The following is a 13,965-nucleotide window of genomic DNA, read 5'->3' on the forward strand; positions in this document are numbered from 1 at the left end:
ACGTGTAACTGTGTGCTGCAGTAATCATGCTAACTGAATCCGATCATGTTTACTTTTTGTTGGTGCATTGTTTTTAATTTCAGTGCTTATCTGTTCCATATTTTTTTATCTCCACTAAATTTGCTGTTGCTTGGTGCATTATGTTTGTTTATTTTTCAGTGCCAGTTTACGCAGTGATGATATGATTGAACTGAATGGAAGTTGGGTTTTCCATTTTTTTCCAATATCATATATATATCTCAGAGCAACTATCAGGTTGTATCTCCCCAAAAATGCTCAAATAGGAAAATTGTGGAGAGTGAACTACCTCTATGGCATGCTATTTGAAAGAATAACATTTTTGGGATATAGAGACTCCAGAGTCATCTAGAATATTGATGAGGTTATATAGCTTTACTTTAGAAATCTGAGCTCGAATCTTTTGCCAGCCTCGATTGCTACAGCCATGCCATGGTTCTGGAATTAAGATATGAACCTTGACGAGGTCAATTTTGTTTGAAGCGAAAGACTGATTTTTGTTGGGAATGTTACTTGTCTATATAAATTGAGCTTTAGATGCCGCTCGTCGAATGCTGAATCTTTATAGTTCCATAGTACAGTTATGGTCATGTTAAGCTTCTTTTAGCTGGGCTAAGCTTATGTAATTGAGCACCCTGATTAATTATCATGCCTAGTCTTCTGAGTTTGGCTTTTAGTTAATGACTTACTTCTCACTATATAGTTCAATGACTGACCTGTACGGTACTATGTTTGGCCATTTTTCCACCAAGTCTGCTATGTTTTCTGTCCAATGTGAGTGCTATTTGGATTGAATTTTCTATTCTTGTTCCTATTTCACTTTCAAGTTTTTCTTACAGGCCAACGACCGTGTGCAATGTTTGGTTTGATAAATTACAAGAGTTGGTGACACTTGGACCACACTGACTTTTCTATCGTTATCACTTTTGAATGCTTTCTTGCCATGTTTTGATTAATAGACTTCGTTGCCTTTATTATGCATTCATGATTCACCGTGCTATCTACTTACTGGTGCATCCACCTGCAAACTACCTAAATAGTAGTAGCATTTAGGCTTGGCTTATCTTTTGTCTTGCTCAGAAGACTTAGAAGTCCATGTCCTTTTGCCATTAAAAAACCCCAAACAAGAACCTCTGTTCCTGTTGCCAGAATTCCAAAAGATATGTTTGGTTATGTAACATGTCTCCAGCTGCGTGAGAAATTTGTACTAATTTTTGGCCTTTAGGGAATTGAGAATCCTCATTGGAATTCTCAATGTAAGAACAAGCTATGAAGCTTCCAAAAAGACTACAAGCTTTTTAAGGTTTGTAAAAACTGGAATGAGTGTTGATGATTGATCTCCATTTTTAGTCTTTATCCCTTTTCCATTCTAGCTTACAAGTTGCCAAGTGTGAGGTGATATGGATGCATTTTCTGAGTGTGCTAGTGGGGCCTTTATTTCTTAATTCTCACATCTCTTTTGGGCAATCTGTGAGCAATATTTGGAGTTTTGCACTTGTTCTCTCTTTTGCTTGCGTCCGGAGGATGCCAAGGCAAAATTTAATAAAACTTTTAATAATATAATAACATCTCATAATTGTTGTTTTATATATACATTCTCTCTAGTGATTTCTGACACATAGAATACACTTAACTGATACGGAAACTCTTGCATGCCTAACTCTTTTGGCGTTGCAAAGCAACACTACCTACATGACCATTATTAGTTTCTCATTACACACGTTATGTTCTGGCTTTCTTTCTGACTTGTAAATGATTCAGTACTTTTTTTTTCTTTCATTTTACTATCTTGATCTTTGTTCTTTCTTTTTCCTTTCTCATATAATGCACTGGAAGACTTCTTTTTCTTGACAGTTAACCACTTACTCTTTTCCAGTAGCTTTCATGATAATAGCCTCTTCATTGATAATTTATTATCTTTTGCCTTAGCTCTACATATGGTGGGATGGTGTAAACAAACAAAGAAAATTAGGATGCTAGGAATCCTTTAGTGCCACCGTTTGGTAGTCCATCGCTATTAAATTATTGTTACTTATATCCTTTCAAACTAATTAGAAAATGTATCATTGTATTATTCCTGACTAGAATATCTTTTTCTAAAAAAGTTTTCAATGCAAAAATCCCCATCCAAAACTCCCACCGTCTCATCTCACTAAACCAAAGAAAAAATGCCTACCTTTTATGTTCATAATTTTAATAAATAAAAAAAAAAGAAGCCTTTATTAACCACCATCTCCCACCTCCACCGTACGTTGACGATCACAACCCAAAGTCGGTGTGCCACGTGTCAACATCCCCACCCTCCATTTATTCACCAATCCACAAATGAATATACACAGATCCAAGATCACTCTCATTTTTCACAAACATTTTTTTATAAAATAAATAATTAAAATAAAAATATCTATATATCATTAAATCAAATAAAAAACCTCCTTCTTCTCACCATTCTCCAGCTCTTCTTCTTCTACTTCTCCATCGAAACAAAGCACCACCGCCATGTCGTCAAAGGGGGATTGCGGTATCCACGGCTCCTGCAAACGCCGGAAGCTCTACTGGCGTGTATTCGCCTGCGTTCTGGCAATCATCATCCTCATCCTATTGATAATCCTGATCATCTGGCTCGTTCTCCGTCCAACCAAACCCCGGTTCTATCTCCAAGACGTCACAGTCCAGCAATTCAATCTCTCCTCTCCTAACCTCCTCTCTTCCAGCATTCAAATCACCATCTCTTCTCGCAACCCCAACGACAACGTCGGCATCTACTACGATCGTCTCGACTCCTTCATCTTCTACAAAAACCAGCAGATCACCCTCGCCACCTCTCTCCCCACCGGCTACCAGGTTCCCCCAATTCCCATCTCCATTTTCCCTAATTTTATTCTCAGTAATCAAAATCTCTTATTCTTTTTTTTTTTTTAAAAAAAAAATTATTAATTTAGGGGCACAATGATATAACAATGTGGTCACCATATCTAGAAGGATCAATGGTACCAATTGCTCCATACTTATGTGATGCAATTCAACAAGATGAATCAGCTGGGTTGCTTCTTCTCTATATTAAGATTGATGGGAGGTTGAGATGGAAGGTTGGTTCTTGGATTTCAGGACATTATCATATCTATGTTAATTGTCCTGCTTTGCTTACCTTTGGAAATGGTAAAGCTAATGGTTATTCTCCTTCTCTTAAGTTTAATCAAATCTCTACTTGCAGTGTTGATGTTTAATTAAGTTAAATTATTAGGGTTTTTTTTTTAATTAAGTGTTTTTATTTACGTTTTTAATTGTTGATGGTTTAATGTTATAGTGCTTTTGTTATACTAGAGTTTTTTGTTTATGTATGTTATGTGTATAGATTGTGTTCAATGTGGTAAATGTTGGAAATTGTAAGGAATAAATGTTGAATCAAATCTTGTATTCTAAATTGTGATAATTGATAAATAAAGAGGCAGAAAAAAAAAAATTGGATGTCTGTGATTATTGTGGAGTATTTTGATTGTTGTAGCTATTTATTTATTTATTTATTCGTTTAATATTTTTTGTTTTGTTTTGTTATGGTGGTTGTGGATTAAATTGATTTAATTGTGTCACTAGAAAAAGCTAAATTATTTTAGTTGGATATTAACTTAAAAAAATTGTAAAATGACTTAAATACCTTTTGGTGTGTATTACAAAATTATGATTTAAAACAAAAATTTTAAAAGTTGGATGTCAATTATAATGAGTATAAAGCAGCTATGATTAATGCCGTGTCGGCAGGGTGCATGATCGGTCCATCAATGTCTCTTGTGTGCACGTTTTTTACTCAAGCTTGTCATATTTGTCAATATATATAAATATATAATTTTTTTAAAAAATAAATGGCCATGTTTACTATGATTATTAATTTTTCATATTAAAAAAAAAATCAAACATTCTGCAATTGTGTTTGGTGTGTTTATAATTGAGGGGATAACAAAAAAAAAAAAAAAGCTCAATTATTAATTTGTAGGTTTATGTCTCTTTCAGTTGGTATATCAACAAAATGGGTGGACACCACTGCTTTTGTTTGGAAGGCAAACAAGTCATGTGTGAGATAATTATGAAATTATTATTTCATAATTATGAAATAATGAGCCAGTGTGGAGTGCTAAATAAATAAATAAATAAATAAATATTTTTATTAAGGTTTGGTGCTTGATTATTTTAATAATATCAATGGGTAGTGATGAAGAAATGTAAGAGGGATCTAGGTTCATTGCATCATGGACCAATATAATGTATTTTGAAAACATTGGCGTGACCCATGTTTTTTTTAGCTTGAAATTACTTTTTTTCAATTATTCAAAAAAAGAAAAAGAAATATGTGCATATTTGGAGAATAATGAATATGCATTCAGCTTTTCTTTTCATTTTCATTGGATAAGGATAAGGAATTAATAATGAGTAAACAATAAAGTGAAAAGTGAAATAAGAAAAGGAGCATCTATTTTTTTTCCTAAAGACATGGTCCACAAAATTGACTTCTGTTTTGATTAATGCGGTTTGGTTTAACCATAGTTTTGTGTTTTTCAAAGATCCAGTTGTGTGTGTGTGAATGTATCTCCACAAAAACACATAGGTATGACTAACGTAAAAGAATTTTTTGATTGTTGGTTTTGTTTTGGTAATATCTTAATAAAATTATTTATTTATTAGTTTTCTAGTTGATGCATGTGTATGATTATTAGAATATATTTTACATTATATATATAATGTTTCTAGTAATGCTTTATAATATTATATGTTATAGAAATTATTATTTTTATTGTTTTTTGGTTGTTTGTTTTTTTTAACTGTTAATATAATTATTTATTTTATTATTATTTTTTTGGTTCATATATATAAATTGTTTGGATATATTTTGTATATATATATATACATATATTTGGTATTTGATTCTCTTGATGAGGTACTGGGAGCCTTGGAAGCAGGTCAACCTCTCTCATTAGTTGTTTTTGTGTATATATAAAGATTTAAAATCGAATTTCCTTGTTTATACAATCCAAATTTCTATCTCTGGAATTAACTCACGTTGCTCGTTAGTGGTATTTAAATATCTCAAATAAATCTAATAATATGACATATTTTATATTAAATAATAAAATAAAACATTATTATAATAAAATATTTTATGTTTTTTTTTATGAAAATCAAATATTATTGATAATTAAGAAGCGAAATCAGTTTATAATTAGGTGGCTATTCCCAAGTCGAAATGGAATTATAAGATTGAGACATTCTAGTTAGTTCAAGCATGTGCAACTCCATTTGCTTGTCTCCTCACAAATCACAACTGATATTGATTGGCACAAAAAGGAGCATCTTTGCAATCTTGTAACAACTGTAATATTGTTTTCACCCTTAAGAACACTTTGGACAACTTGCAAAGCATCCATTTCCATGAAAACTCGTGGTAGCTGCTGAGCCTTTAACCGGTTTAGAACCTCTTTCAAAGAAAGAGCTTCAATTTCACACCGTGAAAATAAGCCATTCCATATTTTTGAAAATGCTACTACAAACTCACCATGGCTATCTCTTAAAATTGCTCCCATACCAACCTTGTGTTGATGAGGAAATGAAGCCCATCAATATTACGTTTTACCCAACATGTAACTGATGGCTGCCATTTCAAAACCTGAGATGCCTAATTATTAGCAGTTAGATTTGCCCCATCATGGTCATCACGAACCAACAACTACTAAGATAAAAATATTTGACCATGTACAATTTCATAATTGATTGTAGATACTGGATCGTTTCAAAGCACCTTATTTCTAAAATTTCATAGGCTCCACGCAACGATAAATTCGAACTACATAAAACTCATTTACTGTACTCACAATATTAAAAAACCAAACATTAAAATCACAGGGCATAAGAAAAAAATATATATATATTTCAAAGAATATATTCGAAACATTTGATTGTTAATGTTCTCTAATTAAAGTATACCATAAATTTTTTTTTTATTTTAATTTCTTTAATAAAAATCATTACCAATGGTCTCTCATCTATTGGCACTGGAGGGGTCAAATTCTTCGCTACATGGTATATTTAAAAAATCCAGCATGCTAGTAGAAATAACTTGTCCATTGTTAAAAATTATATATATATATATATATATATATATATATATATATATATATATTATTTACATGCATGCCGGCCAAGACAATATCCACCACTCGCTTGTTTGGTACTTACCCTTGCGCCACGTGTTAAATATTTTGTCCTAAATATCTAAATATTTATTTTTTATAATATTTGGAAGAGTAAATATGTTTAATAAATATTCATTTTTAATTTTATATTAAATAAAATTATACGTTACACGTATGCCACGTGTCAATCTTGCGGACCACTTGTAAGTTTCTACGCTCAAGTGTGGCCCAAAACGCTGGTGATTCGTGATGATAAACAGAACAGAGCAAAAGCTCGAAGGAGAAAAACCATGGCGGATCCCAGAGCCAGAGAGCAGCATGCCAAGGAATCCGATGACCCCAAGGCTGGAAAACCCCGCCGTATCTCCGACAACATCATGCCCCATCTCCTCAACCTGTGTGTGAGATCGATTCTATTCTCCATTGATGCTTTTTTTTTTCTCTTTTTCTTTTTGTTGTTCTGTTTTTCTAGGTTTTTGATTCTCGATTTAATTTGGAAGGTATGCATCGAGAGCCACTGCTCAGGATTTTGAAATCTATGCTCCTGGGGCTACGTTTGAGGATCCCCTTATGTGTGCTCATGGGTATGGATGCATTGTCTCCTTTTCTTTTGATAAATTGTTTTGATTGTTTGTTACGTGAAATTTGTGATCTTGTTTGTTTGTTTGTTTGTTTGTTTGTTTTTTCAGAGTGAAGCAGATCAAATCGGCTTTCTATTCGCTCTCCAAGGTTTGATTTTTTTTTTTTTATTGTAGCTCTGGATATATGCATTTGAATGTGTTTAATTGAGAGTTTTTGATGGCTTAGCTGCTTCATTTCTGTTTCTGTGGATGTGAATTAGGTTAAAAACGTTTGCTTTGATGGTGTGATTTTGTAAGGATTCTTTGGATGAAGATTTCATTACCTTGGACAAACTTGTTTACTTTACACACACACACACACACACACACATATATATATATATATATATATATCTTCCTTAGCTGTGATTTTATTGAATATGTTCTGTGATTCAAACAATAGTGTATTCAGAGTGTCAGATTGTTTAGTATATGCTTAATTGAGAGGCTTTTTTTGTGTGTGTGTGTGTTTGATTTTGAATTTTGATAGCTTAAATGCTCCAGTTGCATGCCCCATTGGTGTGAATTAGTTTCAAGTGTTTGTTTTCTTTCACTAATAACCATTACAATAATAGTTTTCTTAGATTTATGATTCATTATGACAAACAAATTTGCTTAAATTTTCTTCCATTATGTCTTCTCTTCTGCATAATTCAAAAAAGTTGTTGCAAATCAAAGTCTGGTTGATTTTATAGAGGCAATAAATCATTTGTTTATTGAGAGTTATAGATTTTTAATCCTATACTGAACTTGAACATCTTTTATTATGTTTGAGAAAGATGGTGAAGTGATTTTCACATGTTTGAATAGATTGAAGCAAACAGCAAAACTATTAAATGTTATGAGTTATTTCTAACCATAGAGATTGTTATTTCCTTTTAACTTTGTCGAAGAATAACAGCTTGGCTGAGTGGTTCCTCGAACATGTTATAGGTATTCAGTGAATCCAAAATAGTGGAATACAATATACTCGAAAATGCAATCGCACCAGGTAAAATGGAGGTATGAATACTTGAACAAATCTTTTTCCAAACTTTTGAGATTGTTTCTTGTGAATTCTTATTTTTCTAGCACTGTAAAATCCAGATTTTGATCGATAACAAGCAACATTACAAGATCTTTGGCAAAGACATTGATGTATTGTCCCTTATTCGGCTCAATGTGGAGGACGGGAGGATCATCCGACACGAAGACTGGTCAGCAGTGATATTCATCATTAACCAGCAATCATCTAAATTACTTTCGATGACATTGATACATGAGTAGTAATTAAGTAATACATTTTCGCGCAGGTGGGATGGAAAGCCCTTGAAGAATAGAGACACTGTGAAGTTACCATTAATCGGCCGGCTGGCTGAAGCTTCGCGAAGAGGGTCTATGCTCATAACTCATGCTATGATGGGTTTCGGCAAGGACCCCCAGCCATGAGATGATACCTTTATCCTTCTTCTCTTCCATTCTTACCAAACTTTTCCTCTTTCAGATTGTGTGATTCAACTACCTGTTCTTTTTTCATGTGTTTTGCCTGCTTAATCATATATATATATTTATATATATTGATACAATGTTGAATCATATTTTTCAATCTAGATGTAATACAGACTCATTTGGGTGATTAAAAGATAGTAAATCACTTGAATGACTTTATAAACTGTTTAGCTTTGCCATGTACTTGTTCCATTGAATAGAGTAATGCTATGTTGTTGTTATTTATATGTACATCCATAACTTATGTTTCTCAATATATCTACACATTTTTTTTTTTAAAATAAATGTGGATAAACCACAGTTTTATTGAATAATCAGTACTTTATTGAGTATATAAATATTATACGGATGAACATACATAAAAAATGAATTTATTTTATAAAATAGATATATAAGGGCAAAAGAAAATATTTTTAATTTGACGAAATAAATTTATATTTATTAAAAAAAGTGTCCTCCATAAATAAGGAAATTGCTTATATCTCTCTCATGACTATTTTAAATTAAATCTATACTTTTTTTTTTTTAATTTTAAATCTCAATCTTTACATGGCACGCCTATAAAATTTCAAGGTTTTTAGAACAATATATATATATATATATATATATATAAAAACCAGTATCCTGCTTCAAAAATATATTTATTAATGCAAATAAATATACAAAGTGCGAAACATATTTAAAAATTCCAAACATTATATACCATCCAAAAACAAAAAAACGAAAAATTACATTTAAAAACAATTCTTTCACAAAACCACTTAACAAGAACGAGCAGGTGACGGCGCCGGCGTATAAAACTCCGGCGAAGCACACGGCGTCAAGAACTCCCCTTCCTTCTCCTCCTCCTTCTCGCCGGCGGCGACCTCCTCCTCCTCCTCCTCCTCCTCCTCCTCCTCCTCCTTAATGGTGTACAAAACCCTCGTAGTTGGCCACATCCCCAGCTCTCTGCCCTCCGTCGCCGGCTCCACCTTTGATCTACTCCTCCAGCATCCAAAGTACAAACTTATCCTCTTGATACCCGCCTCCTCGTCGCCGCCGGCTGATCTCCGGCGAGACCAGAATACACAAAACCCGCCGGAGAGTAACCCTAACAAAGAGACAAGAAGAAGAAGAACAACAACAAGAAGAAGAAACAGAGCAAGCTTTGAGAGGCCTTTCATGGCGCCCAAATATTTTAAAATAAAATTTATTATTAATTATTTTTTATTTATTTTGAATATTTTTTTTAAAGAAAAAAAAGGGAGCTTTTAAAACTCTGTAGTATAAGAATGGCGTCTCTTTGAGTTTTGAGGCTTTAAAAGTGGGATGGCCACCGGTTACCGGATTAACCGGTAATAAATTCCGAAGTGTTAGCCGTACAGTCCGACCTGGAACGGTGTTGGGTAGCCCTTGCCAATGAGTCTTTACCGCCAAGCACCAGCTATGTGTTTCATAATCAATTCTAAATTAGTAATAATTAAGAATAATTAGTGATCATAATCCATGCATTACTTTAATCATAATATATATATAAGTTACATCAAGTTCATGTGAAATATTAGGCTCATATTTTGATGATATAAAATTAGGCCTAATGCATATGGGATATTAGAGTTTATGACCTTAATCCGATTTGAAAAATTTGCAATGCAACGAGTTTCAAGAATTATAAGAAATTTTTTAAAGATTTATGATGGTAATAGTTAGATTTGGTTGCAAAGTCCAATTTAAAGTGAAATTAAACAATTAGATTACACATGTTGTTTTGATTGAATTAGATGTAATTGAATTAGGGCCTCTTGAAACATATTTTAGAGTTTTGATTATATTAAGTATATCACTACTGTTATATCTATTTTTTCGATATAGTGGAATCATTATCTTCCCCGTTGTTGTTTTTTTAATTATTAATTTTACACGTAAATTTGTTTATACTTATTTTATATAAAAAAAAAATTTATCATTTGTTTCTATCCATACAAGATACAAGTAGCATATGAAAATATAGTATGAAACAAGGGGCAAAGTAGAAATTAAGAAGAGAGTTTTGGTAAAATATAATTGTTCCTTTGGGGTTTATTAATATATATAAAAAAGGAATTTAAGATTATCCCGGAAATTTGTAATTTTATATTTTCAGTGTCATATATAGTGGTTTTTCTTTTTCTTTTTAAATTATTTGAAGTTTTAATTTTGTTAACATACCATATAATAAGGTTTTCTAGTGATGGAAAGGGATGAATTTATATTCATTAGTTATTGCTCTTCTTCCATCTTCAAGTAAATTATAATTACTTTCAAAGGTGGCCAAATTGTTGGAAGTAGTATTAATTAAAATGTGAATTTATACATTGATTTGTGAAGTTGATATATCATCAATTAATTGCTTGATTGTGTCTCACAAGAAGTGGTCAGATTTTATGTTCTATTCTTTGATATTAATCTTTGGTCATTTAGAGTAATCATGTGAAGTATAATTGTGATGTTTTAACTTATTTAGTTAATCCAACATTAAACCTTGATTAATTTAGTAATATAAATGTCACCTTTATATAATTAATTTAATTTAATTTAATCAACCTAAGATGTATGATGAGGCATTACTTTAATTATATATGCTTCTTCCACTTTTCACGAAATGAAAAAAAAAAAAATCATATCGACAAGAGTTATTGTTTAATAAGATAAATCAACAACAATTTAGTAATATAAATATCACTTTTATATAATTAATTTAATTTAATTCAATCAACCTACGATGGATGATGTGGCATTACTTTAATTATATATATATATATATATATATATATGCTTCTTCCACTTTTTAACCCAATCATATAGATAAGAGTTATTGTTTAATAAGATAAATTAACAACATGGAGTAATAAAAAAAATATATTATCTCCAAGTATAATAACATATCTCTACGTTTCTTAATGAGAGTTCACTTTGCATGATAAACTTTAATCTAAGGATTAAATACAAAATAGGGTTGAAGTGTGCTTCGGTCTCTTTCACAAGCATTATTGACAATATTTTAAATCAATAGGTTTTTCCAATAATTATACTATAAACTTGTGTCTTTCATAACACATAATATAGTCAGTGTGGAATAAAAATGTTCTATGTAGCACTTATTAAATCACATATTTCTTGATCTAACAGTAAGATGATTATATTATGTACGCTTATAAATTAAATGATCATATCATGTATTAATATATAGATTGTTCTCAATCATGATGCATCAACCAGCTAGAGTTGTTTATAAGATACATAGTCATTATATATAACTTATGTCTCACTTTATTAATTTGCTTACATCTAGATTTATCATGTTTTTCAAAAATAAAAAAAATAATAATAACAAAAGAAAATTTCACTTGCATGCATTTGGATCAAAGGATAAATCCCTAAACCTTAACACACACACATATATAATAGTTTTCATGGTGATTGGTGTCCATCATTCATTTTGGAACTTTGAGGTACACAGAGGGAGAGAGAGAGAGAGATCATGAGATGCTTGCAAACAATAATAAACTACATGCATGCATGAAAAAAGAATAATAATAAACTTAAACTGAAACACAAATATAATCATGCATGCATCCTAACCAGAAGCATCATCTTCCATCTAACATATATATATATAAATATATATATTCTCATTCTCAACATTTCCATGTGTAGTTCCCTCAAGTGCTAGCTTTTTTGACCAGTCCTCCCACCATGGAACTTGGTTCCAAGAAAAGAAGAGAAAAAACTAAAGAAAAAAAAAAAAGAAAAACAAAAGAACTCACAAAGGATCAATGGAGTCCCCCCATACTAAAACACAACCCTTTCTCTTACCTATAACTGATCAAGCATCTCATAAAGACATCAATGCTCATCTCCTCGGATCCACCATTCATCACTTTCTCATCATTATATATATATATATATATATATATATATATATATTTATATATGAAGCTAGCAAAGCTATAGGAGAGGAGGTGTAATGAGTGGAGAGTAGGGTTTATGGATCCGAGAATTCCCTTACTTCCATGCAGGAATTCTCAAGTGATCAAAGGGAGGTGGTGAAGGAGGAAAAGGAAAAGATTTAATTAGAGAGTGACCCTTGGGCAAAGAAACCAATCCAAGCTTCTTTTTCTTAAAGACTGATAAAGCTCTCAAGGTGTGGAAACTTTGTCTCCATGCTTGTGTTTCTTTTGCAGTACTTCTGGCTCTTTCTCTCTCTCTCTCTCTCTCTCTTTTAGATCTTAAGGCTAAAGAAAGACAGGAGGTGTGAAGGCTTGTCTTGTTATAGACTCAGAATAATGATAAAGAAAGGGGTTGCATGTTACCTTTGAAGATGATCAATGAACAAAATAGGCTTTGTGTGAATGATCAAAAGACTTGAAGTAATAATGTGTTCTTGGATCACTTTTCCTTTAACTTGTCTTTAATTAACAATCCATATTAATTATATATCTCAGCTGTCACTTAATTATATATATATATATATATATATATATATATATATTGTGCATGTTTCTGTTTATTTTGGCAGCATGCATGCATGTGGATTTGATCCCTTAATTAACTTCAGAGAGTGATTAATTTTTGCTTGTTAGTTCCCAAACAACCAACACAAAACATGGAGAGAAATCCTATAACATTCAGCAGGAACCAGTTTGTCCATCTATTGATTATTATTATTGTTTACCCAAAGTTCAATGTGAAGGCAGCCAATCTTTGCTGATCCCTTTTGTCTTGAAAGGATGGCACAACACTTTATAAAGTGAGAGAAAGTTAACCACTAACTATGCTCCATTAATTATCTCCAATCAAAACACACACATTCATTAATCCTTTTATATAACTATATATATATACATACATACATACATACATACATACATGATTTAATCTTTTTAATTTAGAGGTGATAAGGATTAAAGAAGAAGCTTCAACTTGAAGGTTCTTGCAAAGCTTGAGGATGTTGATCTAATGAGTATGTCTCTCATCTCTCATAAATAGTCTAATAAACCTTATCACACCACACTATTATAATAATAATAAAACTATATATATGTATATATATATATATTGCTTTTTCAATTCTTTCTTTCTTTCTTTCTTTCTTTTCTTCTTGTTTTTCTCCACCCCCATTCTTTTGAAGAACAGTATAACTTTAGTGACGTCTCTCTTAATTTATCCATAGACAAAGCCCAAGGCCTTGTCTTTCTTATCACACTCAAAATGGCTCCACAACCATCATTCATTTCACTAGAGATCTTATATTAATTTCCACTCTAAACTAATCTATATAAAACAGCACTAATTGATTAGGAATATGGAGCTTTCTTTTATTATAGTTTATCTAATCTCAATGATCTAATTGGTGCACGGTGAATCTCAATAACACTATAGACTATTTAATGAAGTGCTTAATTTTTATTTATTTATTTATTTATTTTTCAGAAAGAGAGAGAAAAAGAAAAGAATGAGAAGGTATTGGGAAAGCAAAAGCCACTTTCTACAAACCCTTTTGGGCTTCTTTGTTAGGGATAAAACCATGCACTAAGGATCCATCCCCATCTCTATTCCTTCTTTTGAGACTATTTACTGTTCTAAACTATGTCATTGTTCATAAGTGATAATGCAATTTGTGGTTCCCAAAAATTCTC

At 31.7% G+C, this 13,965-nt stretch overlaps 3 protein-coding genes across 3 annotated transcripts; 2 read left to right on the top strand and 1 right to left on the bottom strand.

The window, feature by feature from the left end:
* The first annotated feature begins 2,435 nt into the window (after positions 1–2,435).
* Positions 2,436–3,505, top strand: LOC120260566 (NDR1/HIN1-like protein 1). The gene is made up of 2 exons (XM_039268066.1): positions 2,436–2,862; positions 2,961–3,505. Exons 1-2 carry the CDS (start codon positions 2,518–2,520, stop codon positions 3,243–3,245), a joined length of 630 nt encoding a protein of 209 aa, XP_039124000.1. The 5' UTR covers positions 2,436–2,517; the 3' UTR covers positions 3,246–3,505.
* A 2,938-nt stretch (positions 3,506–6,443) lies between these two features.
* Positions 6,444–8,487, top strand: LOC120260597. Its single transcript, XM_039268107.1, has 6 exons — positions 6,444–6,597; positions 6,701–6,784; positions 6,890–6,929; positions 7,754–7,822; positions 7,907–8,016; positions 8,113–8,487. Exons 1-6 carry the CDS (start codon positions 6,491–6,493, stop codon positions 8,246–8,248), a joined length of 546 nt encoding a protein of 181 aa, XP_039124041.1. The 5' UTR covers positions 6,444–6,490; the 3' UTR covers positions 8,249–8,487.
* A 582-nt stretch (positions 8,488–9,069) lies between these two features.
* LOC120261550 lies at positions 9,070–9,471 on the bottom strand. The gene has a single exon (XM_039269481.1). The coding sequence runs from the start codon at positions 9,469–9,471 to the stop codon at positions 9,070–9,072; it is 402 nt and encodes a 133-aa protein (XP_039125415.1).
* Between the last annotated feature and the right edge of the window lie 4,494 nt (positions 9,472–13,965).

Source organism: Dioscorea cayenensis, chromosome 5, assembly GCF_009730915.1.
Source record: "Dioscorea cayenensis subsp. rotundata cultivar TDr96_F1 chromosome 5, TDr96_F1_v2_PseudoChromosome.rev07_lg8_w22 25.fasta, whole genome shotgun sequence".
Taxonomy (NCBI): Eukaryota; Viridiplantae; Streptophyta; class Magnoliopsida; order Dioscoreales; family Dioscoreaceae; genus Dioscorea; species Dioscorea cayenensis.